Source organism: Martes martes (genome assembly GCF_963455335.1).
Source record: "Martes martes genome assembly, chromosome: 16".
In the NCBI taxonomy this organism is placed as follows: domain Eukaryota; kingdom Metazoa; phylum Chordata; class Mammalia; order Carnivora; family Mustelidae; genus Martes; species Martes martes.
In genome coordinates this window covers 28,952,393-28,979,067 of record NC_137904.1, presented here as the reverse complement: position 1 = coordinate 28,979,067, position 26,675 = coordinate 28,952,393, and the positions used below count along the sequence as shown (strand labels likewise).

At 47.2% G+C, this 26,675-nt stretch overlaps 1 protein-coding gene across 1 annotated transcript in view; it reads right to left on the bottom strand.

Annotated features, from left to right (window-relative positions):
* Positions 1 to 201: 201 nt before the first annotated feature.
* The window catches only part of ACACA (acetyl-CoA carboxylase alpha), a 236,320-nt gene continuing 209,846 nt past the window's right edge, over positions 202 to 26,675 (bottom strand). The window contains 7 exon segments of the mRNA XM_080825443.1: positions 202 to 2,549; positions 4,378 to 4,514; positions 10,858 to 11,028; positions 11,701 to 11,855; positions 24,593 to 24,705; positions 26,286 to 26,334; positions 26,337 to 26,462. Of these exon segments, the coding sequence (XP_080681569.1) occupies positions 2,426 to 2,549; positions 4,378 to 4,514; positions 10,858 to 11,028; positions 11,701 to 11,855; positions 24,593 to 24,705; positions 26,286 to 26,334; positions 26,337 to 26,462 (875 nt within the window). The 3' untranslated portion in view covers positions 202 to 2,425.

The window sequence follows — 26,675 nt, the reverse complement described above, 5'->3', positions numbered from 1 at the left end:
GGCCATCCAGGGGTTGTTATTTGAAAAGCCCCCAAGTCTCTGAACGTCACTTTGCAGGAGCGCTGCGTGCACGCCGTCCTGTCCCCGGAAGGGCTCCACTTGCAGCAGCGGGACATGCGCTCCCCCTACCCCTGCTGAAAGCTCCCCTGCTCAGTGGAACACAGACGAGGTAGCTGGGCATGGGCTGAAATGACAAACAGTGACTCTTCTACAAATGTGGACGTTTATTTCAACAAAATGTGAAAAGAATACATTTGACTGATGCTCCTTGCTCATCAGAGTATGTGTCCGTCGAGTCTCAATGAGACCAGTGAAGGCTGCTTTGTGAACGAAGGGACTATGGCAATCTCAGCTCGAGCAAGTCTTGGTCAGTACATCATTTCTACTCCTCCGAGCTCAGTAACCTTGCACACGGAATGGGCTGAGGGCTCTCCAATGGCTCACGGTCTGTGGCTCTTCCCGGCTGCTCTGTATGACAAAGCCCTGTCCAGGGGAAGACCCACAGGGAGGCGCTCTGGGGACGGGGGAAGGAGGCTGTGTAGACTTCTAAAGAGGAACCGTATTCACTTACTGCGTCATCATCTGGTCAAGGAGTAGAGAGAGGTAAACCGAGTGTGACTCACCTGCCTCTGGAGAAACGCCAGGGCAAACAGAGGGGTTTGTGGAATTTTACGAATTATGGAAAAAAATCAAAGCCCAATCCAGTTTTTACTTAAGGTGATACCAGCAGGGGTGGATGCCTCTTTCGGCACTGAACGTGGTTCCTACCTCTTCTTGTCCTCTTTAGTGGTGCTGAACGCTGGCACCTTGCACCAGGGCCCCCTGACCGAGGCTCTGCGTGCCAGTGGGCCGTCAGTGACGCAGCCCGCTCCCCGGGGCCACCTGCACAAGCGCTTCCCAAGGAAGGGGGGCGGGGCTCATTGTGCGCAGACTCTAGCGTTAAGGCTCAAAACTGTAGCGTGTATAAAAGTATTCGTACCACCGCACTAAAATGTCCTAGTGATTCATTCCCTCCTTGGTCATCAGGGACATGTGCAGTTAGTTGCACCGTGAGAACTGGAGGCTACACCAGCCCTGATCACCTGCCACTCTGGCTTTAGGGACACCAACGGGGGAATCCATAAACTCTTTCCTCCTCGGGTAAACGGGTTGTTGAAAATAAACTCTCTCCACCGCTGGTGTGGAGGCCCCTGCCGCTGGCCAGGAAGGGCCCAGTGAGCCCGGAAGACAGCAGCACCACGACGGAGTTGTAGATGATCTTAAGGTCATGTGGGTTCTCTGTTCCCTGGAAGCCTGCTCACACTGGGGAAGGCCAGTCCCTGGTGCTAAGAGCAGAGCTGTCACCAGGGTCCTTTTCAGCAGCTGTGGGGAGACCAGCTGTGCCTGCTGCTTGCGGACACCCCAGGAAGAGATGAGACCCAGAGGGAGGAGGGATGTCAGCTGCTAGGAGAGATGCCCTGGATATAGAGCTGAGTGACTCTGTAGGCACTAGTAACCTTTTGTAATGATCAAAGCTCCAGGCTTCATAGTTAAAATAACCTTCCAAGTCCTAAAAAAAGAGAGACTACCCGGCCCACACCCCTGTGGCATGAATAACTACTTATCGGCAATGGAAAGGGCCATCCCCCAGGCTCCGCTCTGGCCCCGCTCAGTCTGCTGGACCTCCCACGAGGCTCCCAGCAGGTGCAACAGCTGGGTTCGCAGGGACATGCAAGGTAGTGGTCGGTCAACCATCTTTCTGTTTGTTCTGAGAACCAAACCCACAGTTGAGGCCCCTAAATCAACAAGGACTTGGTCTTCTTCCTGGATCAGGGTTTTGCCCTCATCTTTGAGGTCCCAAGGACCTTGCAGATTTCACACTCCATGAAGAAGAAACAGGTACCTTGGTGTGATTAAACCGGGAACTATTCCTCTCCTAGTGCGTACCGGGCTAAACATGAAGGTAAAAAAAACAATGGACTTGAGGCTTCCTCCTGGGCCCAGCCCTCCTCTGCTGCCTGTGGCGGCAGGCTCATGGGGCCAGGGGTGAGGGAGGGCTGCTGACTGCCTGACCACAACTCCCATGTCCTAGGGCTGGGGCCCAGGAGCTGTCAGGCCAGGAGCAGCAGTCCTGCTTTTATGTAGTGAGACCTCACGGTACAGGCTTGTACCCTTCATTGCCTTCGCAGGTCCTGGCAGGGACAGAGGGCTGTAGTCACAGACAAGGTAATAAATACTGAATGGGATGGGTGTGACCGCTGGGGGCTTTGTGACCCTATATCCCAGTATGTCATGCATAACCTGAAAACGTTCAAGGGGAAGCAAAATGCCACTTGGATTCCAGTGCTGGGTCTCCTGTGCCTTCTCATTAGAGTGGTTTCAGCTGGAAGAGGCAGCTCTAGCCCTTTTCTCCAGAGGCAGGGCGGGGATGGGCAGGAGGCTCTTTCTACGTTGAAGGGGAGTCCATCGTGGAGAGGATCCGCACGATTTCTGCTCGCTGTGTGGGTGAAATGTGCTGAGTCATGTGGACGATGGAGTCCATGGCAACCTCGGGATTGGCCTGCACCAAGCTGGAGAGGAAGAGAGGGGATGGTGAAGAAGAGAGCCAGCAGTGTCTACATGAGGGGAGCTTATGAACTGACTACATGCTGACATTTCGGCTCCCACCACACCTGATTTGTCTTCCTACGTGAAAAAAGTCCCCAGCAGCAACGCAAGTATAAGATGGACCTGACACGTTTTGCTACATCAGAAAGTAAGGAATTACTTAAAAACAAAACAAAACAACAACAACAAAAGCAATGGGGGCATGTCACAAAGAAATTGGAGCCAGCACAAAGGTGCTTCCACTGGCTAAATCTGGGACATTTTGGGCACCGAAGAGAGTGTAATAGTGAAATGCAAATTATTAAAAAAATAGAAATTCATTATTGGTGTAGATTAATGAATACCTACATGAATGGAGGAAGATAGAAGACTTTTTGCTCACAGGAGAGCTGGAGTGAGGACTGGGGAGGACACAGAGTTGGAAAGTTATCCTTCTGCAACCTTGCCGTAAAGACTGGATCAGGCAAGAGCCCTCCTTGGATGCTAGATCTGGGTGGAAATCCTGATGAGGAATAGGAGATCTGCATGGCCTTCAAGCGTGTCCCTAGAGACTGACTGTTTATTAGGTGCAACAGGGGAAATCGGTAATGATGCAGTGGAGAAACTGAGTAACGCCTTGACCAGGTGATTCTAACATCAGGAAGGGCAGATGACAGGCTGTCTCTGCATGTGGTACCCCGTGAAGGCCACTTCACGTATGTACTATTCCATGAAGAACATATAACCTGAAGCTAATCATGAGAAAACATCAGACAAAATCAAAACGAGCAATGTTTTACAAATGGTGGCTCAGGGGTGCCTGGGTGGCTCAGTCATTAAGCGCCTGCCTTCAGCTCAGGTCATGATCTCAGGGTCCTGGGATTGAGTCCCGCATCGGGCTCCCAGCTCAGCAGGGGGTCTGCTTATCCCTCTGCCTCTCCCCCTGCTCGTGCTCTCTCTCTCAAATGAATGAATACAACCTTTAAGAAAAATGGTGTATTAGATATAAGCTTCTATCAATGCTGGGGCCCCTGGGTGGCTCAGTGGCTCAGGTCATGAGAGCGAGCCCCACACAGAGTTCTGTGCTGAGCGTGGATCCTGCCTGGGATTCTCTTTCTCCTCCTCCTCCTCCGCCTCTCCTCTGCTGTCTCTCAGAAAAACAAAAACAAAAACTTCTATGAATGTTAAATTTACTAAAATCGATCCTACTGTGGTTATATACGAGAATATCTGTATTAGCAAATACACACTTTAATATTTGGGGTAAAGGGCCATGATGGCCATGATCTATGTGACTTATCCTTAGCAGGTATATGGAAGCATGGATCACACTCAAGTGATAAAGCAAATGGGATAAGCTGTAAATAATGGGTCCATCAGGGTACAGACTTGTCTTCTGCACTGACATTTACAAATATCCCGTGGCTGCCTCCACCCCCGCACTGGAAGGAGAATACTGAAAACTCTTGGCTCAGGAGGGGAGGAGGTAGTTTCCCATGATGCTGCCATGGCATCAGCTTTTCTCACAGAATCCTTCATCCAGTCTGAAGATTTGCACTTGGGAGTTAAAAGTTGGGCACCGTGAACTAAGCCTTCATCTAGCAGAGATTATTAAGTGCCCTAGAGACCAGGAGCTGACAAAGAACTGTGTTTCAGGCTCTATTTTTATCGGACAATCAACTACAGTGGTCCCAAACAGAAAAACCCACAAAGATTGTAAGGTACCATCTCATGTTTTGTTCTTAAATCTTTGCTCCTTCTAAGGAAGTGAGCCCAATTTCTCCTACAGAAGTCCCCCACTGCGGGACTCACCTGCGGATCTGCTTGAGGACATAGTCTCTGCTGATGTATTTGATGTTCTCCTCGATTACTGAGCGAACGCCGTCTTCCTCGGTCAGCTGTTTCTCCAGCCACTCCACCAGATCCTTGTTATTGTCCCACACATAGGCCTGCAAACAGACGACTCTTGGTCAAACACCAGGGGCCAGGCCAGGCTGGACACCCTGATTGTTCACGATCTGGAAAGTTCACTCCAACAGCTTGCTCACTGTAAAATAGTTGGTCATGATTCTCCACTCTAGCTGGCATTGTAGGGGAAAGAGGCCTCAGGACAGGAGCTGTCCTCATTCTCTTTCCTTCTTTTGGTTCTAGATGCCTCTTGGGCCCCTGGAGGCATCCATGCTCACAGTCTGACTCAGGTCCTATCATTCCACGGCCCTACCTATTCCACAAAGGCTGAGAGAATGTAATCAGTTGATGGACTTGAGAGAAACAGTTAAAAGCCCAGATTATTTAGTGAAGTGCTGATTGAGGGGTGCCTGCCTGGCTCAGACAGTAGAGCATGTGACTCTTGATCTTGTGGTTGTGAGTTTGAGACCCATGTGGGTATAGAGTTTAAACTCAACATGTGTTTAAAGGAAAAATTAAGGGGTGCCCGGGTGGCTCAGGCTCAGTTGGTTGAGCTTCGACTCTTGATTCCTTTTTTTTTTTTTTAAGATTTTATTTATTTGACAGAGACATGGTGAGAGAGAGAGCACAAGTAGGGGGAGTGGGAGAGGGAGAAGTAGGCTTCCTGCTGAGCCGGGAGCCTGCTGTGGGGCTCGATCCCAGGACCTGAGCTGAAGGCAGAGGCTTAACCTACTGAACCACCTGGGCACCCCTCCATGCTTGATTTCTGCTCACGTCATGATCTCAGGGTCGTGAGATCGAGTCTGGCACCCAGCTCCATGCTCGGCGCAGAGCCTGCTTGAGGATCTCTCTCCCTCCTGCACTACCCCCCACTTGTGTATGCACTCTCAATAAATAAAATCTTTTAAAAAAATTAAAATGAAATGTGTCTTTTCTGAGGAGCTCTTAAAATATAAGTCTCTAGGCCCTGCCAGGCTGGCAGAGGAGTTGTCTGGTTGGGGAAGTGTCAACAAGGCACGGAGGGGGAGGTCTTGCTGCTAGGGAAGAGCTAAGAGGTCAGAAACCGACCCCCCATTTTACTTTCTATGAGAATATTCCAAAGGGGCAAGGCGTCTGTAACCCTGAAAGTCTCAACAAACCACCGTGTGCCTCCTTTTTTTCGAGATCATTTAGCTGAGTATTTCCTAGGTAGTTGACTACATAATAATTCAGGAGTGTGTTAGAAACCTAATAGCCTTCTCCTTGCTCTCTTCTCCTCTCATTTTCTTTACAAATCATTTAGGAATCGTTTTGTTAATGGTTTCCGGAAAACCAAGTACCACCATTAGGGCTCATTCATATTTATGTCATTTTGTTTGGGTAATTAAACACAAAGCTCGTCATTTAAAGGTGCGCTATCCTTCTCTGTTATCACTAACGAAGTCAAAGTCAGAATGACAATGAGTTGGGCGCTGTAATTTAATAGGTGGGTGCATTAGGGACTCTCAGAGGCTTTGAGGCTTGAGCTGTGGCTCAGGAAACCTGTACACAAGCAAGGCGCCTGAGCCACGGCTGTCACTTCAGGATCTGTGAGGCATGGGGGTGTGGTGGGGGGGTGGACACTGTCTTCTTCACACCCGTCAAGGGCAGCGGGGTGCGGTTTTCTGACTTTCTATTTCATGCCTTCAAAAAGAATGCTTTCTCGCAGACTCTCACTTGCTCCTCTCTGACTTAGCTGGTGAGTCAGCTGTGACTGCTCACTACGTCATGGGATTGACTTCCATAGTTCGAGAAGTTCTTACGCAGTCCTTCACAGTTGAAGGATTAAGGAGCCCAGGATTAAGGGTCAGCAGCGCACCCTTCCTAGTTCTGGTATGCAGTTCTCTTTCTGGCCCCCAACACGGCCACTCTGTTTGGAGTAGTGGCTACGGAGATGGGCTCTTCTCATCAGGATGGGATGGCCAAGCGGGTGTCAGCCCCAGCCCTGGTCAGGACTGTGCCGCCGTCCCCATGGCAAAGGGCAGGGAAGCGCCTGGTTCTGGAGGAAAGGAGGTGCTACATCAATCTCTACAGACAAAGTCGGGGGGTGGTGATGTTTTCCCCACGATGCAGTGGTCTTCTCTCTGGCACCCCAGCGTGTGTGCGCCCCACTATGGATTGGACACACCAGTCCTCTGACCCTTCCAACTCTGTGATTTAGACTTCTCCACAGCTTGAGGACTTACGCACATGCCCTTACTTATGCAGATTTTGGGGGTTGGAAAAAATAAAACAGTGAATGCTTCTTGGGTTTCAGAATGGGAAAAAAAACAAAAAAAACAAAACTAGATTTACCCAAGAATCCCAAAGCCTTTAGTTTAGGAGAATATTTAATACTCTTATTAATCATTTTTAATCCGTTTGCTTTTAATTAAGAAACAGCATGATGCTTTCCTATCAACATATGCCAGGGAGCAGATTAATTGTGGCTTAAGATAACTCTCCTTGATTGGTGTAATGTATTAGCTAACGAGATGCCTGCTTCTAACGACGCTCAGACACTATGCTGGAAAGCCAGCTACCCTCTAGAGAAAACTCTTCTGCCTTCCCCTCCCGCAGCCACAGAATATGCTAGGTGTTTAAATTAAACATTTAAAAAGTTCCTAGACAGGATTAAGGCAACACATTCCAAGTTTTCGAATTGTTGCTCTAAAGTCTCCTCTTTGAATACATGGCCCCACGTATGAAAGATCTGCTGTTTGCTTAAAATAGGACAACTGGATGACAGCCACCAAGCCAGACCTCAATAGAGTTTCCCTCACGGTGTAGTACACCAAGGCAAAGGGGTCCCAACTCCTAGTTGACAGCACTTGGAGTGAGAACAAATGGAAGCATCCACAGTGCCGTGGGGTTTTCCTAACGGGCCTGGGAGGGTTTCAGGTACTGCCATGGCCTAACCGCATGCACCGGGAACAGCGAGGCTCCCAACCACGGAGTTAGGGAGGCCACGGTTCCTTGTCTGCCCTCCTAGAACAGAGATGTAAGACTCATCATTCCAGCCATCTGGAAGGATGGGCCAACCCTATTCCCCGAAAGAAAGCCATTATCATTTCCCTCCTTAAAATTATAAAATCATGGCTGATTATTCCAAGCGTTCCAGTGTGGATTTTAAAAGCCAGTGTGAAATGCTGGGCTGCTAATCTCATGACGGGCCTGGGCTCATAAGTCACCTGCCTCACACTCCTCCCAATCAGAACATTCTAATACCAATAAAGTATTGATAGTTAAACATCACAACGTTGGCCTTACAATACATGTTCAGCGGATGCTTTATCTTTCTCTGCATCAGTGGATAAGTATCTCAGGCACTACGCCATTTCACTAATTGTATGTAGTAATTAGTCTATCGCACAAAATCTAAATGACCTGTTTAGAAAGTTTCCTTTCAAAGTATTGGATAGCTGTTAAGTCCTCCTTATTCAGTGTACAGGAGGGCCAGAGAGTGACCAGGGCACAGTCTGATGGATGTGAGTCCCGATTACCATGCCCTGTAGATAACTCATCTTGTGGGCTAGCTGGAGACCCCTCCAGCAATGTGATTTTTTTTTCTGAGGCTTTGGAGTAAAACGGCAAACAGCCGTGTGGGCTGGGGTGGCCTGTGGACCCCGTCTCCTCAGCTGGCTCCAGTCTCAGCCCCACCCAGGACCAAAAAATGTTTTCCAGGTTCTGCCTTCCCTCCTCCTTCCCAGGCCTGAAATTAGAAGTCTGGTGTGCAAGACTTGTCCAGGGGTAGCTTGAGGCCGGGTTTTGGGGACAGGGGAAATCCAACAACCCTATCAATGGTGCTTTTTCCTCTGTCATCCTTACAAGGGTCTCCACTGACCAACCACCTCGTTTGGAAATCCAGAGTAAGAGTGAAGGGGTTGTGAAGGGTCTGGATCGTAAGAACATGCTGGCACCCCAGACTGTGGGCAAGTCGGAGCGAGCCACATCAGAGGACACGTACTGAGAATGGACCGTGCTCACAGCTCCTGCCACAATCATGAAGTCACACATTTGTAGCTCTTAGCTCAGCTCAGCAAACATCAGAGGGTAAACTGAGCTGAGAGGAGCAAACAGGCATCATTTGAGCGTCTACTGAGTGCTAGGCACTGGCTTCCATGCCTTCTTTATCATGTCATTTAAAACTCACTGAATCCCGTGGAAGATTATCTCTATTTTACAGAGGAAGGGACAAAACTTAAATAAATATCATGTCCAAGCCGGCTAGGCTGGGATGTGCCATGTTAGTGAGATTCTGAACACCACGTTCTGCTCTAGGCCCCACGCCACACAGAGTTCTCATCTCAGTTGTTACTACTGAGGCTTGGGGGGGAAATCAGTCTTTGAAATACCACATACTCAGACTGTGGGTCTAAGAATTGAGACGGAGAACGTACCCACACAACAGATGCACACCGTGTTCCTATGACCCGACTTAAACCCAAGTTCTTGGTACCGTTTCTGGTGAGCTGCAGTGATGCTCTGCTTCCATCTGCAGTGAAGCCCTGAACCATAAACCTTACGATTTCCTACAACAGGACTGTCCCAGTGGGTTCCAACAGAGTCTTGTGACTCCCGGGAACAGATTCCTCTATGGGAAACAAAAGACTTGCCCTGCTAAGTTATAGAGCATCGCAGTGTCTTCAAATTTCCTGTCCCTCAATCTCTTTCTTCAGGATTAAGATTTGAAAAAGAAAAACAAAAACACAAATTCTCTGGGACGACACACACAGCATGGCTCATAGACCCCTATCACCAAACACCTTTCCCTGCTAGTAACTGTGGTGAGGATCAGAGGGTCACTTCCTGGTGTAAAGCAAAGGTCCAGACTCTGCCGGTGTTTGTATTTGAGACCCCGTGCACAGTATCTATCACTGTTTGAAGAACCAATGCGGGTGTGTGTGTGTGTGTGTGTGTGTGTGTGTGAGAGAGACATTTTTAAGGTTTGCAGCCGGTCCCCCATATGGAGCTGCCTCTGTGCTGCACCGACGGCTTGTGAACTGTGCAACACTTTCTTCTCTCAAGGGCGCTACAGATCTTATCAGCCACCCCGCGCTCCACTCGTCCTGCTGAGCCTGCAGAATATGGAAGGAGGTTTCAAAGCCACATCCTAGCATCATTGCCCTTCCTCCCTCCTCGGCTGTCCTCCTGGACTAAAGAGCTCAAGAGAATGTGGTCTTCTGTGGATGGGAGGGAGGGGATAGCCTTAGTGCCTGGGTAGGGCTGGCTCCCAGGGCTTCAGGCAGCCTCTGCTTGCCCTTGGGGGCTGGGGCTGTCTCCGGCACTGACGGACTCCCAGCTGGAGTCTGTGCATACATAGCCCACTGTTCTCCATCTCTACGAGATGGCAAGGACCTGCTTCTCTGGACGCACCGTCGCCTGGCTCCGGGATGCTAAGGAACCACTGAAGGGCCGAGCCACTCACCTCATGCTCGGAGAGAAGCTACTCCTTCTCCTCATCCTTGTGCTTACTGAGGCCGTGCATGTCCATTACTGACTAATGTGGTAGGAAGGCGGTGCGGGCCTCTCCTGGCCACACACACACACACTCCATTTACCTAGCCGGCCACTCTTAACTGGAGAACAACCTCTTATTTTACACTTGCATGACTTTCAATGCCAACTTCCACTAGAAGCTGCCAGTAGCCACTGACAAAATTGTCTCACTCAATTATGATACCACAGACTGACCTTAACCTGAACCAGGTGTCACATAAGGCTGCGCTTGCCCGCTGCACATCTGAAATATTTATCTAAAGAAGCTTTTCAGTCGTAAAGAAGTGGGGAGGCTTAACACAGAGGTGAATCTTAGAAGCACCCAGATTCACTGGCTTTAACAATGACGGCAGATCTTGGGAGTTCCTTCTTGAGAACAGTCAGCAGAGACGTCAAGCAACGCTTTGCAGGAAGAGGCTGAAGGGCCCGCCCTCCCTCAGCACGCTAACCCAGGAGGCACCCAATGTTCTGATCAGAGCAGCCATCAGGAAAAGACAGTTTCGGCACACAGGACCAATATTCTGATAAAATAAATATATGACACGTATGATATACTTTTAACCCATATAATAACTACCAATAAAGGTCCATTTCTTTTTCTTAGTGTAAGTAAACAGAGAAATAAAAGTTCCAACTCCTTCTTCCCATCCTCTCATGGACTGTGTTGTGTAGCCCATAATTCCAGGGGCAAATGCTGGTATCTGGTCAACCTGGGCTCAGACCCATCCCATCTCAGCCCCAGGGCCAGTGCACCAGGGACAGCAGCTCACTCACTATGTGGGGAGGAAAAAGGGCTCAAGCCTATAGGCTTCCCTTCCACTTCTGCCTTTAGAGGCCTAGGGATCCTCAGGTGGGGGTAAAGAACAGAGCACAAAGGCATCTACCTACCTTCACAGTTCCTTCCACCTCCACAAACCAGCGCCGTAACATGGCCTGGATCTGGCCATCAGTCAGCTCTGGGTTGGCATTGTGGATTTTCTTTTTGACCAGGTCCTCTAGCAGGAGACGCCTCAGCCGCCAGTAGAAGAAGGTACGGGATGTTTTCCAGTCCAGGATATCCTATGTTCAGATAAGAATAAGCTTAGTCACCTTAGCCCAAATCCCTGCTCAGTCCCACTCCAGAGGGAGCTCCACAGGCACAAAAACCTATTCTCTAGCAAGCCCCTCAGAGACTTGACACTGGCCGGGACTGTAGCACCTGCCACTGTCTCCCCAGCTCAGAGCTACAGCCCCCCACCCAGAGCACTGCACATGGCCACGGGCCTCACTAATGTGAGCCTCACGTGTGCCTAAGATGTTCTGGGAGGACGCTGTGACTCTCCAGATGATGAGACAGTGTGGAACTGGTCTGGAGCAGAATGGCTCCAACAACTTGCACACAGATCCAATGTGACTTGACTGCTGCTGGAACCCGGGCACCGGGTCCGCAGCTGGATGACCACCAGAGCAGCTGTTCCCAGACGAGGGTGATGAGATGCAGTCTCCCACCAGTCAAATGGAACTTGCCTTCTGAGGAGTCCAGGGTCATGTAAATCAGAAATTGTTTTGGGATAACAGATACACAAAAAAGGGAAAAGTCTCTCCAAAAAAACCTGAAAATGGTTTGATTTGCACCAGCTGTTTTAACCCACCCCAAACAGCTTTTTGCTTGGGAGCCAGTGTGCAGGAGACACATGCCCACTGCTCGCAGGGCTCTGACAAGTCAGGAGAAGTGGCAGCCACCGTACTTACGTTAATAACACCCTTCTCCTGCATCCGGCCCGGTGTGTCGTGCAAGTCAGCAAACTGCACGGCTACCTGATGGTAAATGGGAATTAGGAATTCCTCCCGCTCCTTCAGCTTGTTCTCCAGCTCCTTCCGCTCCACTGGGCTGAGCTCTGGGGTGCCTGCAATTAAGCAAACCTGCCCGTCACACTCTGTGCTGACCCGGAGTCTCTCTGCTGCGGTCTCGGGAAGCTCGGAAGCACCCCTCCTCCCTCTGTGGCCTCACTCTCCATGCTCTTCACCACTGCTTTGCTGAGTAACAGAACTCCGTGAGATGCCAGACTGGTCCTTATCTTGCCATGGGGAGCCCACATGTCCTCCTTTTGCTGTGGAGGTCACAACTGTAAAAGCAGCCACGGGAGTCCCTTCTCCCCAGGTCTTTCTCTGAGTGGGCACCAGCAACTGCATGGGGGCCCGTGTCTCCTGCATCATCTCACAGCCTGATGGCCAGGCCCCTCCTTCCCACACAAGACTCCATGCCTGGGCCTGAATGACCAGCATTCGCACAGCCGGACCATTCTGCACGTGGGACAGGGGAGGGGAGCAGTCCCTACACCTTCAGGTCCAGACCAGCAGCGCCTTTTCCCATGTCCACCCGCCCAAGGACTCCTAAAGTGGCAAGCTGCTGTTACTGCACAAACTCTGATCTCAGGCTGGAAAACTCTTAACCTGAAATCAGTAGCATATAGTCTAATGAGAGCCAGACCTGTGTGTCTCCTGCCGGCTCACCAGATTAATTAGCCAGCTTCTTAGTCAACACCTGGGCTCCTACTGCCAGAGCCAACCCCTGACCAGACTGATAAAGACATTCTAGTTCTTGGGCTAAAAGTGAAGGAAGAGGGGAGAAGAGAAAGCCAGTCCGTCCGCAAATCCCATCTGGACCACTGACCTTCTAAGCACACAGCACCCTCACTCAACAGATTCCTCTAAGGAATCTGAATTCCCTGTTACAGGGAGGACCCCTGCCCCTCCCCGCCACCGCCTTCAATCAGTGGTCTCCCAGTAGAGGTACTGCCATGTTAGGCTTTTCTTCCTAATTGCTCTCCGAATGGGACTTGTAATCAATACCGCAAATTTAGCTGCCTGCCTAGTAAAGAGGAGTAAGTCTAGCTGAAGGAGCTATAGGTGACAGCCCTTGGTGTTGGGGACAACATGAAGTGCTTTGTCACCAAAGCTGACAAATAAATACCTGACCACAGGTGATGGGCTGGAGAAGAGAAAGGTCTATTTCAAGCATGTCTGTCTGGGAACAGGCCTTGCTCTTTATGCCACTATGAATCATATGCCATAAACAGCCTTGGGCTGCTGAGTGAGCCGTAAGTATTCTAGATAAACACATGTTAATAGAACAGGGATGTAGCTATAGGACCCAGTTTCATTTTTATGAGGTTTTTTAGATGCCCACCTCCACCTCCTTTTTTTTTTTTTTTTAAGCCCATCACTACTTGAAAACTACAAGAGAGCTGACGGCTACGTCTTCCTGAGCACTCACATAGAGGGCAATTACACTGGGGCCCTAACACGCAGCAGCCTTCTCTCCACACCACGCAGAGCAGGGCTGTGGGATAAGACGAAGGCTCATCCATTCTGGGGTGGATCTGCCTAAAGAGCCAACAGGAGGAGAGCCAACTGATGCCTTCGGAGATGAGACTATCTCAGTAGTCTCCTAGACAGGGAAGCAAACATTTTTTCCTTCTCTAGTAAGAGGAACTGGGGCTGGAAAGCTGGGGCAGAAAAAACAGAAGATGAGCCTGGAACACACTGCCATAAAAAGCAAGAAAGCACTCAAGTGACTGACACAAGTTAAAAGGACACAGGAGCCAGTTTGAACGTATTCCCACTGGCCAAATCTGGGACAGTCTGAGCATCAAATTTATCAAAAATAGGAAGATGATATTAATTACCAGAATATTTATGGAATGAAATAGCCTGAGAGTCCATTCTAATATAAATAATTAAATGGGGGAAGAGGGAAGGGAAAGTTCTCCCTTACAGCAAAATAATAATTAATAGACATAGAAGGAATGATGGAATTAGAAAATCACCATTTTGGGGTGCCTGGGTGGCTCAGTGGGTTAAGCCTCTGCCTTTGGCTCAGGTCATGATCTCAGGGTCCTCGGATCGAGCCCCACATCGGGCTCTCTGCTCAGCAGGGAGTCTGCTTCCCCCTCCCCCTCTACCTGCCTCTCTACCTACTTGTGATCTCTCTCTGTCAAATAAAAAAGAAAAAAAAAGAAAAAAAAAAAAGAAAATCACCATTTTACCACCATCACAGCAATTGATTCTGCCAAGAATTATCAATGCGTACTAAAACTAGTGGGTGAGAGTTTGATGAGGAATGGAATATTTACATTGTCTCAAAGTATCTTCTCACAAATTATAAGCGAACAAAACCTTAAACAAGTAATCACAATTACCATCACCAAGAATAGGACAATCTGACATATGCCTCCTGATACGATGTCCTGATCATAAATAACACTTGGCAATATTCCTGCCAAAAATACATTATCTGGATTTAACCATGGGGAAATACAAAACAAACCTAGACTGAGGACCATGCTACAGAATAGGGGCCTGTGATATCTGGCTGGCTGGGTTGGTGGAGCATGTGACTCTTGATCTCAGGGTCGTGAGTTTAAGCCCCATGTTGGGCATGAAGATTACTAAAGAAAAATCTCACCACCCCCTCAAAAAAAGGTGGCCTGTATTCTTCAAAAAAAGTCAAGATGATGACAGACGAAATAACTGAAAACCGGCTGCAGTGTGTGGTCTAGGGTTAGATCTCAGATCTGAATAACAAAAACAAAGTCTGTAAAGGATATTATTGGGACAATTGGTAAAATTTTGATATGAATCATGAATCAGATAGTAGTATTGTTATCGATGTTATAGTTCCTAATGTAGATAAGTGTCTTGGGTTATATAAGAGAAAGTCTGTGTTCTTAGAAACACACACTAAATACTTTTGGATAAAGGAACACGATGTCTACAAATGACTGTCAGATGGTTTGCAGAAACTGTGTGTGTATGTGTAGAGAGTGCACAGGCGAGCACATGTACATGAACACACAGAAATGATAAAGCAAATGGGACAAGATATTACCAACAGGTAAATCTGAAAAAAAGGCATCAGAAGCCCTTTGTACTATTCTAGTCACTGTTCGGTGAAACTATATCAAATGGAAAGTTAAAAAATAAGCCAAGCTAAAAAAAAAGTTTTTCCTGGCTCCCTGATGCCAAAAGTCAGAAGTCAAAGTTAGTATTTGTGGGGTACAGGGCACCATTGTAAGTGCTTCATATCTATTAACTCACTTAATCCTTACAACAACCTCAAAGCTGGTATTCTTGCTGTCTTCATCTTACAGGTGAGCAAACTGAGCCACTGAGAATTTATGAGTTACATAAATTCTCAGTGGCTCAGTTTGCTCACCAAGGTCACAAAACCAGGAGCGGGCAGAGCCAGGTCTCAGGTACAGCAGCGTGGTACCCTGAAGACTTGGGGCAGAGGACAAGGAAGTGCTTCAGTAGCAGAATCTCATTCATTTCAGGAAAGGCTCAATGATGATGGCAGGCTGCTGGCTGATACAGCCGAAGTTCCATTTTAGTCCCATTCCATAACTGATACCAAGACAACACCTCTAACAATTCCTGCTCTATAGGATCAATTTCCCGAGCATGCCTAGTATTTTTTTTTTTAAGATTTTATGTATTTATTTGAGAGAAGAGACAGAGCACGAGCAAGGGCAGAGGGAGAGGGACAAACAGACTCCCCACTGAACAGGGAGCCTGATGCGGGGCTTGATCCCAGGACCCTGGGATCATGACCTGAGCTAAAGGCAGATGTCCAATTGACTGAGACACCCAAGCACCCTGTCCTAATTTTTCTGGTAAACATTGATCATATTTACCACATTACATTTAAAGTGTCTGTTTATGAGATTATTTCTTGAATCAGGCATGTCTGTCAAACTGTTTCTTTATACCCCAAGTCCCTAATACAGAGTGTGGCCTATAGCATTACTCACTAAATATTCCTCCTCCAACTTTCTTTACGTTCCACTTACCCACTTTCACTCGATATGAACACAGTGTCATGCAGATTTGGCTGCACTGTTTCAGAACACCCAAAGTGAAATGTTGTTATGTGAGCCCAGACCTGGTTCCTTGACTGCCAGGGTGCAACAGAAATGTTTACTTCACTCTGAGTGAGCAGTCATCTCTCTATCAAACAAGAAAGCAGTGACTTTAGGCTCATTCATTACAGTGATCCAAGAACTTGTCCTTCTGATGCTACTGGGGAGTGTTTAAATGTTCATGTAGATGGTTTCTGTGACATGGGACCTGAAAGGCACAGCCTTTCTCTCTGTATCCCTTGCCCCCCCACCCCACCGTGTTTTCCACTCTTTAGTCTAAGGCACCCATGACTTAGAAATTATGCACACTTCTCATGAAGGGCAGAGTGCTTGGTATCCTCTGTGAGTCACCTGAACGTATGTTTTACTCCTTAATCAAACAGTAAGTCTGCACTTGGGAGAGCATGCTGTTTGCTCTTGTGTTGTAGCAATAGGCCAGACTCTAAGTCCAGAGCCACATTCAGGTGCGGTGATGTTCAGGGAGGGGACCAGTTGTGCGGTGGGACTATGGTTTTGTAACACTTCTGTACTGGTTGCCAAGCAGTCACGGTCCTGAGCACTGTGAACATTCACTTCCCACCCCTGGGAATTGGGGCCACTCTTGCTCCAACACTGAAACCTGCTGGGTACCTGAAACCTGCTGGGCAGGCCCAAAATTTGAGGGTAGCCCCTTGCGTTCCTATGAGATCAAATGAACACCGTAGCAGGTAAAAGCACAGCCCTGCCAGGGACGGGGGATGGCAGGACCAAGGATACGGATGAATAGGAAGTTCCAGACGTTTAGAACATCCTCTCTCTGGGTAAACAACCAACACTGTGCTTGTATATGTGTATACCTGTACCATATACAATGCATACCGTTTACTGAGCACTTACTATGTGCCAGGCGCCACACTTACTGCTGCTTTCAGGATCACACAGCTCGTAAGTCACCATGCACAATGCAGACCTAGGTCTGGCCAGCTGTTAACACTGCTGCCAAGCTGCAGGCCTCAGTGTCACTGAGCGCTTTCCAAGTTGCTTCATATACATCATCTCTAACCCTTTATAACAACCCAACCTTACAGACAGGGCATCTATTTTACAAATGAGAAAAACCAAGGCTCTGAAATGTAAAGATACTTGCCCAAAGGCATCCAGCTCTTAAGTAGCAAAGTCAGGATTTACACTTGGATATCTCCAAGGCTTGTGTTCTTCCACATGAAATGGTATCAATAGCAGCCCAAGCAGGTGTCCTGGCAGTGGCCACAGAAGGGCAGATCAGCTGGAGAGTTTAGTTCATTGTATGAGGAAAGGAGTTAAAAACACAGCTCAGCACTGGGTGCAAAGGGGGAAGACTTCCGGGCTTAGAAGTACAGCACCCTGGAAACAAGGTCTTGGCTTTACCAAGTTGGAAGAAGAGACAGGGCTGGCTCCTGGACTAACAAAGGTCTTGTCTACCCAGACAAGCTATTCCAGAGCTTTAAAAGAGTAACAATAAACACCTGCAATGCTCTGGCCCTCCTGAGACTAGGAAGATCACAGAACATTCCCCCAAAGTTTGCCTTGTTTCATTCCTTCCTTAATGCCTCTGATCGCAGTTCAAGACCTGCCTTTCAAAAAAGCATCAAAGCAAGGAACAGAAGTAGAGGATGTGTCTATTTTAAAATGCACATGAGAAAGTCAAAGATATGTGTGCTTTAAGTTGGGGGAGAAAAGGTTTGCTAAATTTTATTTTCTAAAAATAAAAGGCTGCTCTTAAGCTAGTTAGACCCTTGTGTAGCACACTAAAGGCCCCTCTCTCACTGTACAGCAAAGCAGCCAGCCCTGGTAATGATTTAGGGGAGATTAACAAATATGTCAATGTCTATTTTCTGCTTAATTTAAAAGCGGCGTCTATAAAGATTTTTGACTTCTGAACCCTGTTCTCCTGAAAGAAAGAAGGTAAGAATGAGGAGGGGGATAAAGAGTGATTATCCTATCATCGATCGTTTGTCAGGAGCATTTCTTATTCACTGGACTATTGTAAAAAGCTAAGCTCTCGATCAATCCTGTAAGCTCCCTGTACAATTAAATATCTTGGAATGGTTTTCTTTCTTTTCTGGCCAGATTGCAGGGCCTCAGGGTTTTTAGGAAAGCAAGTCGTTGTGTGCATGTGCGAGTGTGTTTAAGAATATGCTACAGGGAAGAAAGTCATTCTTTTTCTAGAATCCTACTTTAGGAAAAGGCTGAAATGGTAGAAGAAAGGTAGATTACTCCCATCTCTTCCCTCCCAAAATAAAAAGTCCCCATGAATTCCTAAAAATCCAACCTTAGAGTTAAAAACACTTTAATGTAAAGAGCTGAATCCAGAAGGGCAGTACTAGTCTGATCAAATGAGGAGAGCTAATGTTACTGTGCTAGAAATGTTGAAGTACCTTTCCTCTCCTTTAATTCTCACAAACACCCTCCAAGATGGCTGCCTTACAGAGGAGAAAACCGAGGCACTAAAACGGGGCAGTAACGTGCCCAAAGCTGTGAAGCTAGGACACCGTGGAGCAGGGATCTGGGCTTAGAGAGTCTGGCTTCAGAGTCCATCAGTTTTTATTTTTAAAATTTCCCCCAGAGTGGGGTGGACCCCACTGGAAGTATGGCAATAGCAGGTCGACGAGTGCAGTGGATGGGAGCGAGCTCCTCTTCGGTCTCCTACTTCCAAAAATCCATTTAATATATTGTCCTCGGATAGAGGACGTATCAGATATTAAACTGATAAGAAAAGATACTATACTTGATCTTAGCCAAAAGGCCGAGAAGCAATGTAGAGCCAATGCCCTTTAAATGAAACAAGTTAAATTGACCCACAAGTGTCCACAGGGCACTGGCCTGTCAGGTGTTCCTGGGGCCAGGACATAATGAAAAGCCACATCTCTCCTCCATGGGGTCAAAGCTGGAGAGAAGCTTCCGAGGAGGGAGCTGATTTCTGTAGCAGGAGGTGTTTTTTTTTTTTTTTTTACCTAGCCATGACTCTGAAGAAAGGCAGGAGGGGAGCCTCACCCTATGGACAGGCAGATCACATCCCATGGTGGAGGATTTGGGGGGAGGGGTGAGACCTTCAAAGCTTAGAATAAAAATCAGGCTGGTAGGCTGAAAATTCTCTACTCAGCCAAAGGCACTAGGTGACCTTGCAGAAATCTCTTTTCTGTGCTCAGTTTCTCGTTTATATAACAATAATCCTAAGCTGGCGAAGAGGGAAACTGTTTTATAAAAGAATATGATATTAAGGTGCTTTTTATTTTTTAGTTATACTAAGAAGCCTATGTAAATTTAAACCCAATTTCAACTTTTATGGGCCCTTCTTCCTTCTCTTAAGAAAGCAATTTGCTTTGATTGGTTAAATACTTATGAAACTAAAGAAAAGGACGAGACCACCCTCCTCACTCAGCTCCAGAATATCTCAGATAAAAGAACACATACCCGTACCTCAATTTTGAGACTGAAAAATCAGCATAAAAAAGACTAGAATCTTATTAAGATTAAGAAGTACAAACACAAGTAGCTGTTTAAAAGATCTGTGTAATCACATTTTCGATGTTAAAAGAAATTCCTCTGTAAAGATGGTTAAGATAGGGAGAAAAAAAAAAAAAAACCCTTGCAAAACGGTTTCTGTATCCATCACAGGTGTGCCTTTCTTTATACAAAAGCATTCTGGAAAAACTGTGTAAATCAGATCCTGTTTTAAATGCCTTAAGGGAGCTATTTAGAAGGAACCCTGCAGTGAATCCTTTGGTAAAGCAAATAATCCTTTTGTAATGGGAATAATTTCTCCCAATGTATCTAGTTTTTTTTTTTAAATCCCATTTTCATATATCTGCTTTTCTTCAAAGGGACCACACCTATCTAAATATACAGCTGCATTTGCATATTGATTTTAACAGCAACCCTATCTGGGATGTTTAACCGTAGGTTCCTTGCAATGGTGTTAGTGCTCCGCTGTTCGTATTTTTAAAAATCATTACAGTAAACCCAAAGATTTCCAAATAGGAATCAAAGAATCTGTTATTCCCCCCTTCAGCCCCATGCCCCCACGCAGACAGTCCACACAGGAGTCAGGAAGCCGCACAGAATTCTCTGAATTCTCGAGGCAGTTAAGTCTCAAAGTCTTTACTATTTTCCTTTCCTTAGTTGCTCCTTTCCCTCGGCCAGCCCACCCCGCGCCCCACCAGTTCTAGCAGGTCAGGGGATGGGGCTCTGGGTCAGCTGGGGCCAGGCGAGGAACAGGGTCTCTCAGACATATTCTGATGACAGCCCCCAGGCAGGAAGAAGCTTAGGTTCAGTCCAACAAAATGCCAGCCAGGTCTGTCCATCTGACAGAACTGTGAACCACTGCTTCCTGGGATGAGGCAAGCCCAGGTGCTTTGATAAATACAACCAGATGAATGGAACAGACCAAAACAGTCCCTTCTCCTTCCCAGAAAACGCTGTCACTGTTGCACCATATTGCATCAAACCAAAGAACTTCTGAATCAGTGTGACGAGGTGGGTGGTAAGCTGTTGCTCATTCAGGGAAAGAGGCACCTGCCTACCCCAGAGCCCAGGGCTTGGACGGCCATGGTGCCAAGTGAGGACACTGTGTGTGTTCAAGAGGTAACTGGGCAAGAGGCCACTTCCCATGCATTAGGACCAGAACTTCTTTCCCTTCTGACTTTCCAGGCAAGGATGCTGCCTTCTGACTCAAACAAGCAACTCTAGCTCTTTTCAGCTTACAACATCTTGAAGATGGACACAACTGATGGAAAAGCATACATAGCTCAGATACTTTGATCACTTCTGCCAGAAAACCAGCTTAACCCCTGAATCCCCTTAACCCAAGTAAGTGTCCTTTTCCTGTTATCTGGCTATTTAAAAGAGAAGGCTTGGGAAGCAGGCATTCCCATAGATGTCTCCAGGCACATTTACCCTCACCGGAAGCCACAATACTCACTCTGCCCCCAGGAAGCCTTGGGCAGAGGGGTGTGCTGGGCAGAAGGGCCAGGCATGGAGCAGCCACAGTGCCCAGCCAGAGCTGCCCTTGCCTGTGTCAGACCGTCCCTCTCAGGGCTCCATGTGGGAACAGCCGGGCTGCTATATGGCAGGTTGCCCAGCCAGCTGGGAAGAGGCCCACGTTCGAAACGTGTGTCTGGAAGTGTGTGTGTGTGTGTATTTCAGGAAGGGGCTCCTTTGTCTAAAGACTATTTGTGTTGAGGAAGAGGGATGGAGGGGACCTTATGATTGCTTCATACTTGGACTAGACGGCTCTCTCTCTCAATTGATATGTCATTTCCCTCTGAGCACAAGGCAAGGGTAAGGATCCAGGAGAAAATCTCAGGTCCTGGCATCAAGAGACCAGGCCAGGGAGGCCATCCTACCCCACACCCACTCCCTACTCCTGGCTCTCTGAGGAGGTAAGCATGTCAGAGAGACATGAAGAGGCCTGGGGTTCTATTTCCAGAGAAGAAATTCAATTTCCTTAAGGGATCCAGGCTGGTAGGATGTTATCTGTCCTGCACGGACTCTACCAAGCCTATTCTAAGAATCCAGCAGTGTAAGACCATGGTATTTGGCCTTTTATCACATTTCTTTCTCTCTTTACCTCTATCAGGAATATGTGCTGTTTTCATGCTTTATGATAATCACGAACTACAAACTAATAATTCACCTTCTACCAAACGAACTATATAAAATGACGAAAGGTCAGTTTTTAAAAATAAGAAATCTGAAAGAGATGAAGTTAACTGTTCAGAAATTAAATATTACTCATTATCCTTGGAGAATAAATCATAATTCTGTTTTTGAACACAGTCAGTCTGTTGTGCATTGGTTCATCTAAGTGATCTGACAGCGTGCTCCCCAGTGTAGGGGCCAATCTGGGAAGAGATTGGGAACATAAGGTAACATCCACTCCTACAGGCTTTCTCCTAAATCAGATTTTTCTCAGTGGAATTGGCTTTAGACAACAAAGGGAAAGAATTCCTGTTTAATTTTGTTCAGGCTCAGTACTCAGCTGAGGTAAAATCTGGGGAAATCCTAAAAGAAGTAGAACAGAGGGAACCACAGTTCCATTCTGGGCTCTGATGTACATTAATTTGTGTCTTGGTTGATTTAAGTCTTCTTTTTGCCTTAATCTCAATCTGGAAAATGAGGTCATTTTCACCCACTTTGTGAAAAAGCATCATGGCAGTCTTTGATTCTAGGCACTGACTGAGAAAGGAGCCAAAAGCCAGAGCAAACCCCAAAGGAGCTGAGTTCATAGCATGTGCTGTTCCACCCCCGCTGGCCCGTGACCCCACAAACACACCTAGTATGTGTGATCTTCCTGAAAAACCGCAATTGCCTGAGGGACATGACTACTCCTATTTCTTTCGTATTTCTTTTCCTATACCACTTGTTCCAAAAGGAGACCTGTGCCACACAGATACCAAACGTGGCTGTCTGCTTCTTCTAATGATTAATGTGGAAAAGAAATTGATGCCAATCCCCATGTCTGAAACATGCTTCATAGATTCAAAGCCAACGCACATTCATCTGATCTTCACAGTGGCTGAGTGGGGGCGTTATCCCTACTTCCAGATGAAGAAGCTAATGTTTGGTGACTTAGAACAATTTACCTGCATGCAACCTAACCGACACTTGTACATGATTTTTACTCTAGATCCACTCTCGTGTTCCCGACCTGCCCTGGACCAGAGCCTGCTTCCCATTTAGCAGACTAAGGATTCTTTCTCTAGTGCCAATTTGGTCAAGGTTAAATAAATATGGTTTTCTTCAATGCAGAGAGGAAATTGATAATGAGATGATTTGTAACAAATGATTAAATGGCCATCGCTTGGGAATCTCCTCCCTCTCCCCTTCCTGTATTTCAAAAGTTAAAAGGTGCTGGGTGAAGGTGGGAGTGATATCACTTTCAAGAGAAAGAAGCTTCGGCCCCACACCCCTCACCGTCCAGCAGTTCTGCAAAGAGATGTCAGAGAGGATCCCTCTTCCTACCACCCAGTTACTCCGAAGGGATGATAACAGCCATTGGGGGGTTAAAAAGAGGCAGTGAACCCCCAGTTAATGAGTAGGAATTCAGCAGGCAGTGTAAGATAAATGGAGCTCTCTCTGCTTCTGCTGGAGTCAGCATGAACTGCGGCCCTGCGGCTTGTTTGTGGCAAATGGAGTGCGCGAAATATCAAAGGGCAGTGATCCAGAAGAAGACCGACTTTGACAAATTTTAAATTGGCCAGAAAGAAAACCAGCAAAAAAGGGGGAAAAAATGAAAGAAAGAAAAAATGGGGAAAAAAAGAAAGAGAGAGAGAGAGAAAAAAAATTATGCAATTCACTGTGTCCTGCTGCCTTTGTACAGAATTAGTGGTAAAAACAGCAGTGAGGATTGCCTGATGCTGGGAGCAATTATGAGCCATCTAAGTGAGATGCTTATCAGTGGCTGAAGCTTTTAGAGCTCTCTCTCTATACAGTCGTGAGTAACTTGCTCTGGAGCTGCAGTTACTTTAATTAAAGTGTATAGGGTTGGTCAGAAGTAATTATCCTGTTTGGAGAAGAAAGAGAAAAACACCACCTCAACAATTCTGGGTGGCAATAGATTTTAGAAACAGCTTTGCCAATTCTTGTTGTATGTGTGCACTTCCCATAAAAGGATCAGGCCGAGATGGGTTAGAGTTACTGGCGGTTGTTACCTAATGGCAAACAATGGGACGCACACAGGGTTTATTAGAACCCCAGTCACTGTGCTTGGCTCAGGGCTCCCAACTGCTGGGACGTGCAGTCTCCAGAGTGCAGGCAAGCACTCGGAAGTTCTTGTGTCTCTACATGGTGAGCATATAACGAGTCCGCAAATGGTACTGTATTAACTAAGTTACTATTTGAAACATAAATGAGCTAGCATCTCTCCTTTTTATGCATTCTATTCACAGAGTTTCACTACCTTCTGAAGACAATCACTGTGTTCCTTTAGAAAAACAAAACCAAAACAAACCAACAAATACAAGAACCTCAAGCAATTATCTTCACTAACACATCATGGGGCTCGATGGGAGATCTGGGCGGAGAGAGGCGTTTTAAAGGAACTGAAACTCATTCAGTCTCTGGACTCAACCCAGGGCTCCCAGGGTTGAGTCCTGCATGCAAACTGCAGCTCTCAGAAAACGAGCAATGGGGTTGTGGCTGGAAGCATCACGCGCAAATGTGCCCAGGCCTGGGCTACTGCTGCCACGGCCTCTGTGCGGAATCACACAGTGGGCATTCTTTACTTCTGTTTCTTTGGCTTGGGATGGCCCCAGAACACCACCTGGCTAGGTCTTCAGCCTCTCTGTCCCATGACACTGACTCACATCCTTCAGAAATGAGGCGGGCTTGTCCAAAGACACAGACAGAAACAGGGCACTGAAGCCTAGGATATTCTCTGCCTGATTAGCCTGCTCCCCAACAGCAACTTCTAGCTAATCATTCTTTACAAGGACATCCACAAGGCCAGAAAGATGGGCTCTGTGAATTATAAGAAAATACCAGAAGAAAACTTGGGTGACTTTTGCTTTTTTTAGGTCCCACTTTTCCTCCTATTATATACACTATTTCATTCTACCAGGGCTCTTACCATATAGAGGACAGTAAATAAAGATTATCATGAATTTGATCAAATGCTTCAGTGCCTCCTCCTCTGGCCTATGAATGCACTCATTACAAATCAGCTGAATGGCTCATTGATTTGCCAAGAGGACAAGCAGACATACCCAATCGCTCAGCCAAGCGAATGTAGACTGGGTCCACCCGACGCATGGTTTTCACCAGATCCTTTCTGCGGAATTTGATTTCTACTGTCCCCTCTGGCTCCAGAACTGATCCCCTGGATCAGAGAGAAACAAAACAGAAATAGAGGCACTTTAAAGGAAGGAGACAACAGAATGAGGCCGGTTACAATGTGCAGACCAGGAAATAGCTTCATTATGGTTTTGGCCACCTATGGCTCACAGAAGTAACCGCAGGGAGGAGGAAGGCATCAGAAAGTGTCTAAGTGGGGTGTGAGAAAGGCCAGGCAAAAGCAATTAAAATAATTCTCATGACCATACCAGCATACTTCTATCTCCAAAGAGGAATACAGATTCCACCATCTATAGCTGTTAAGGGTAACAGGAATCACATATTTTTCCAGGGGGGACAAAAAAGATGATGATGTGGGCACAATGGCAGGGGAACAACCTCAAGCACTTAGTATGTACAATGAGGGTTCGATGCCAATTGGTCCCACACACAGTTGTCAGTCTGCTGGCGGGACTCCCACACATGAGGCCAGGCCAAGCAGGAGAGAAAACACTCGGCCTACTGCTACAGAGCGGTCTCTAGTTTCTAGTGCGTGCTGATGATGTTCTATTACCAGGAACTTTACTTTAGACAAATTAAAAAACAACCACCACCACCTTTCACATTAAAAAAAAAAATCATAGCTATTACTTACTATACACATGGCATTGCACTAAGCGCTTACATATAAAGAGGAATTGTCTGTGATCTGGTATCAGATCAGGGGCTAGATTTGGATTTAAAAATAATAAGTCTCTCAGTATATACTGCTAGCCTAGGGATTTTGCCATAAAACTACTGGGCTCTCCCAAGCAGCTGTTGGAGTAGGAGGCTAAAATCTTGGGCAAAGAGAGAAACACGTCCTCTAATAGAATGACGGAGGCAGGAATTGGCATGGACAATGTCAAGGAAACACAATGTGAAATTTACCTCTTTTGGAAAGGGTTGAAAACAGATATGGAAGGAAGCTGATGTGGTCTGTTTTACTTAAGTATTTTCAAAGACCACCTCCCAACAAAAGCCTGGGACTCTTTCTTGTGGGTCTCTGGTGCCATGAGCACGGTGTTCTCCAAACCTCCTAGGAGGCCAGAGTGAGCAGCTCTGGGTTGGAATCCCAGAAAGTGGCTTCTGTGGTGCCCCTCAGTGCCCAGCAGCTTGGCCCACAGACAAGCAGCAGCAGTTCAGGGCAAGTAAGACTGCTCAAGTTTCCTCGTCAGCCAGGGGCAGAGCTGGGTTAAGAGGCTAGAACTCCACAGACTAAGAATTTAGTCCTTCTACTCAGACTCGCCTTGAGCTCCTCCATCACATATCTAAGAAAGAGACAGTGAACAGGCCTATGTGCACAACAAATGGGAGAGAACCCTCCAAGTCTCTCCTGGTGCCCGGAGTAGAGGACGTCTTGGTAAAAGGATCTGGGCTGAGGGATCACACTGGGAAAGCCTGACTCACGCTACTTTCCTCCTCATCCTAGCAGACACTTTTAGAAAATCTCTTTTTCTGACCGTGGAGCCTGCTGGGAATAGACAGATTCAAATAAAGTTCTCTTGGTTCTAATGTTCTCCAGGAGGAAACCAAACGTGAGAGGATCCCTAGGGACAATGAATGGAAATCAAGAAGAAATGCTACCTGCTCTCTCGGTCGGCGTACATCTCCATGTGCCGGGGGTTGATGGTGGGTCGATCACAACCCAGGAGCCCCCCCGGAGCTCAGCCTGGGGAGGAATGTACACCATCACTGGCTGGGAGCACTCCCGTAAGCTATCCACGATGTAAGCACCGAACTTTAGCACTTGGTCGTACATATCTGCAGAGAATGAGACAAATAAGAAAGTGTGAAACGGTGCTTCCAAATATTGTTCACGTCATGGCACATACAGAAAATAACACAGGTGACAAGCCGAGGGGTTCAGCTACCCCAGGTCCTGCCTTGCCACCCTGGAGACTGAGGGGATGGGCATTTCCACCTGTCTTCTGTTCAAGACTACAGGGGATCTTCAGAAGCACAAGAGAAGGGTAC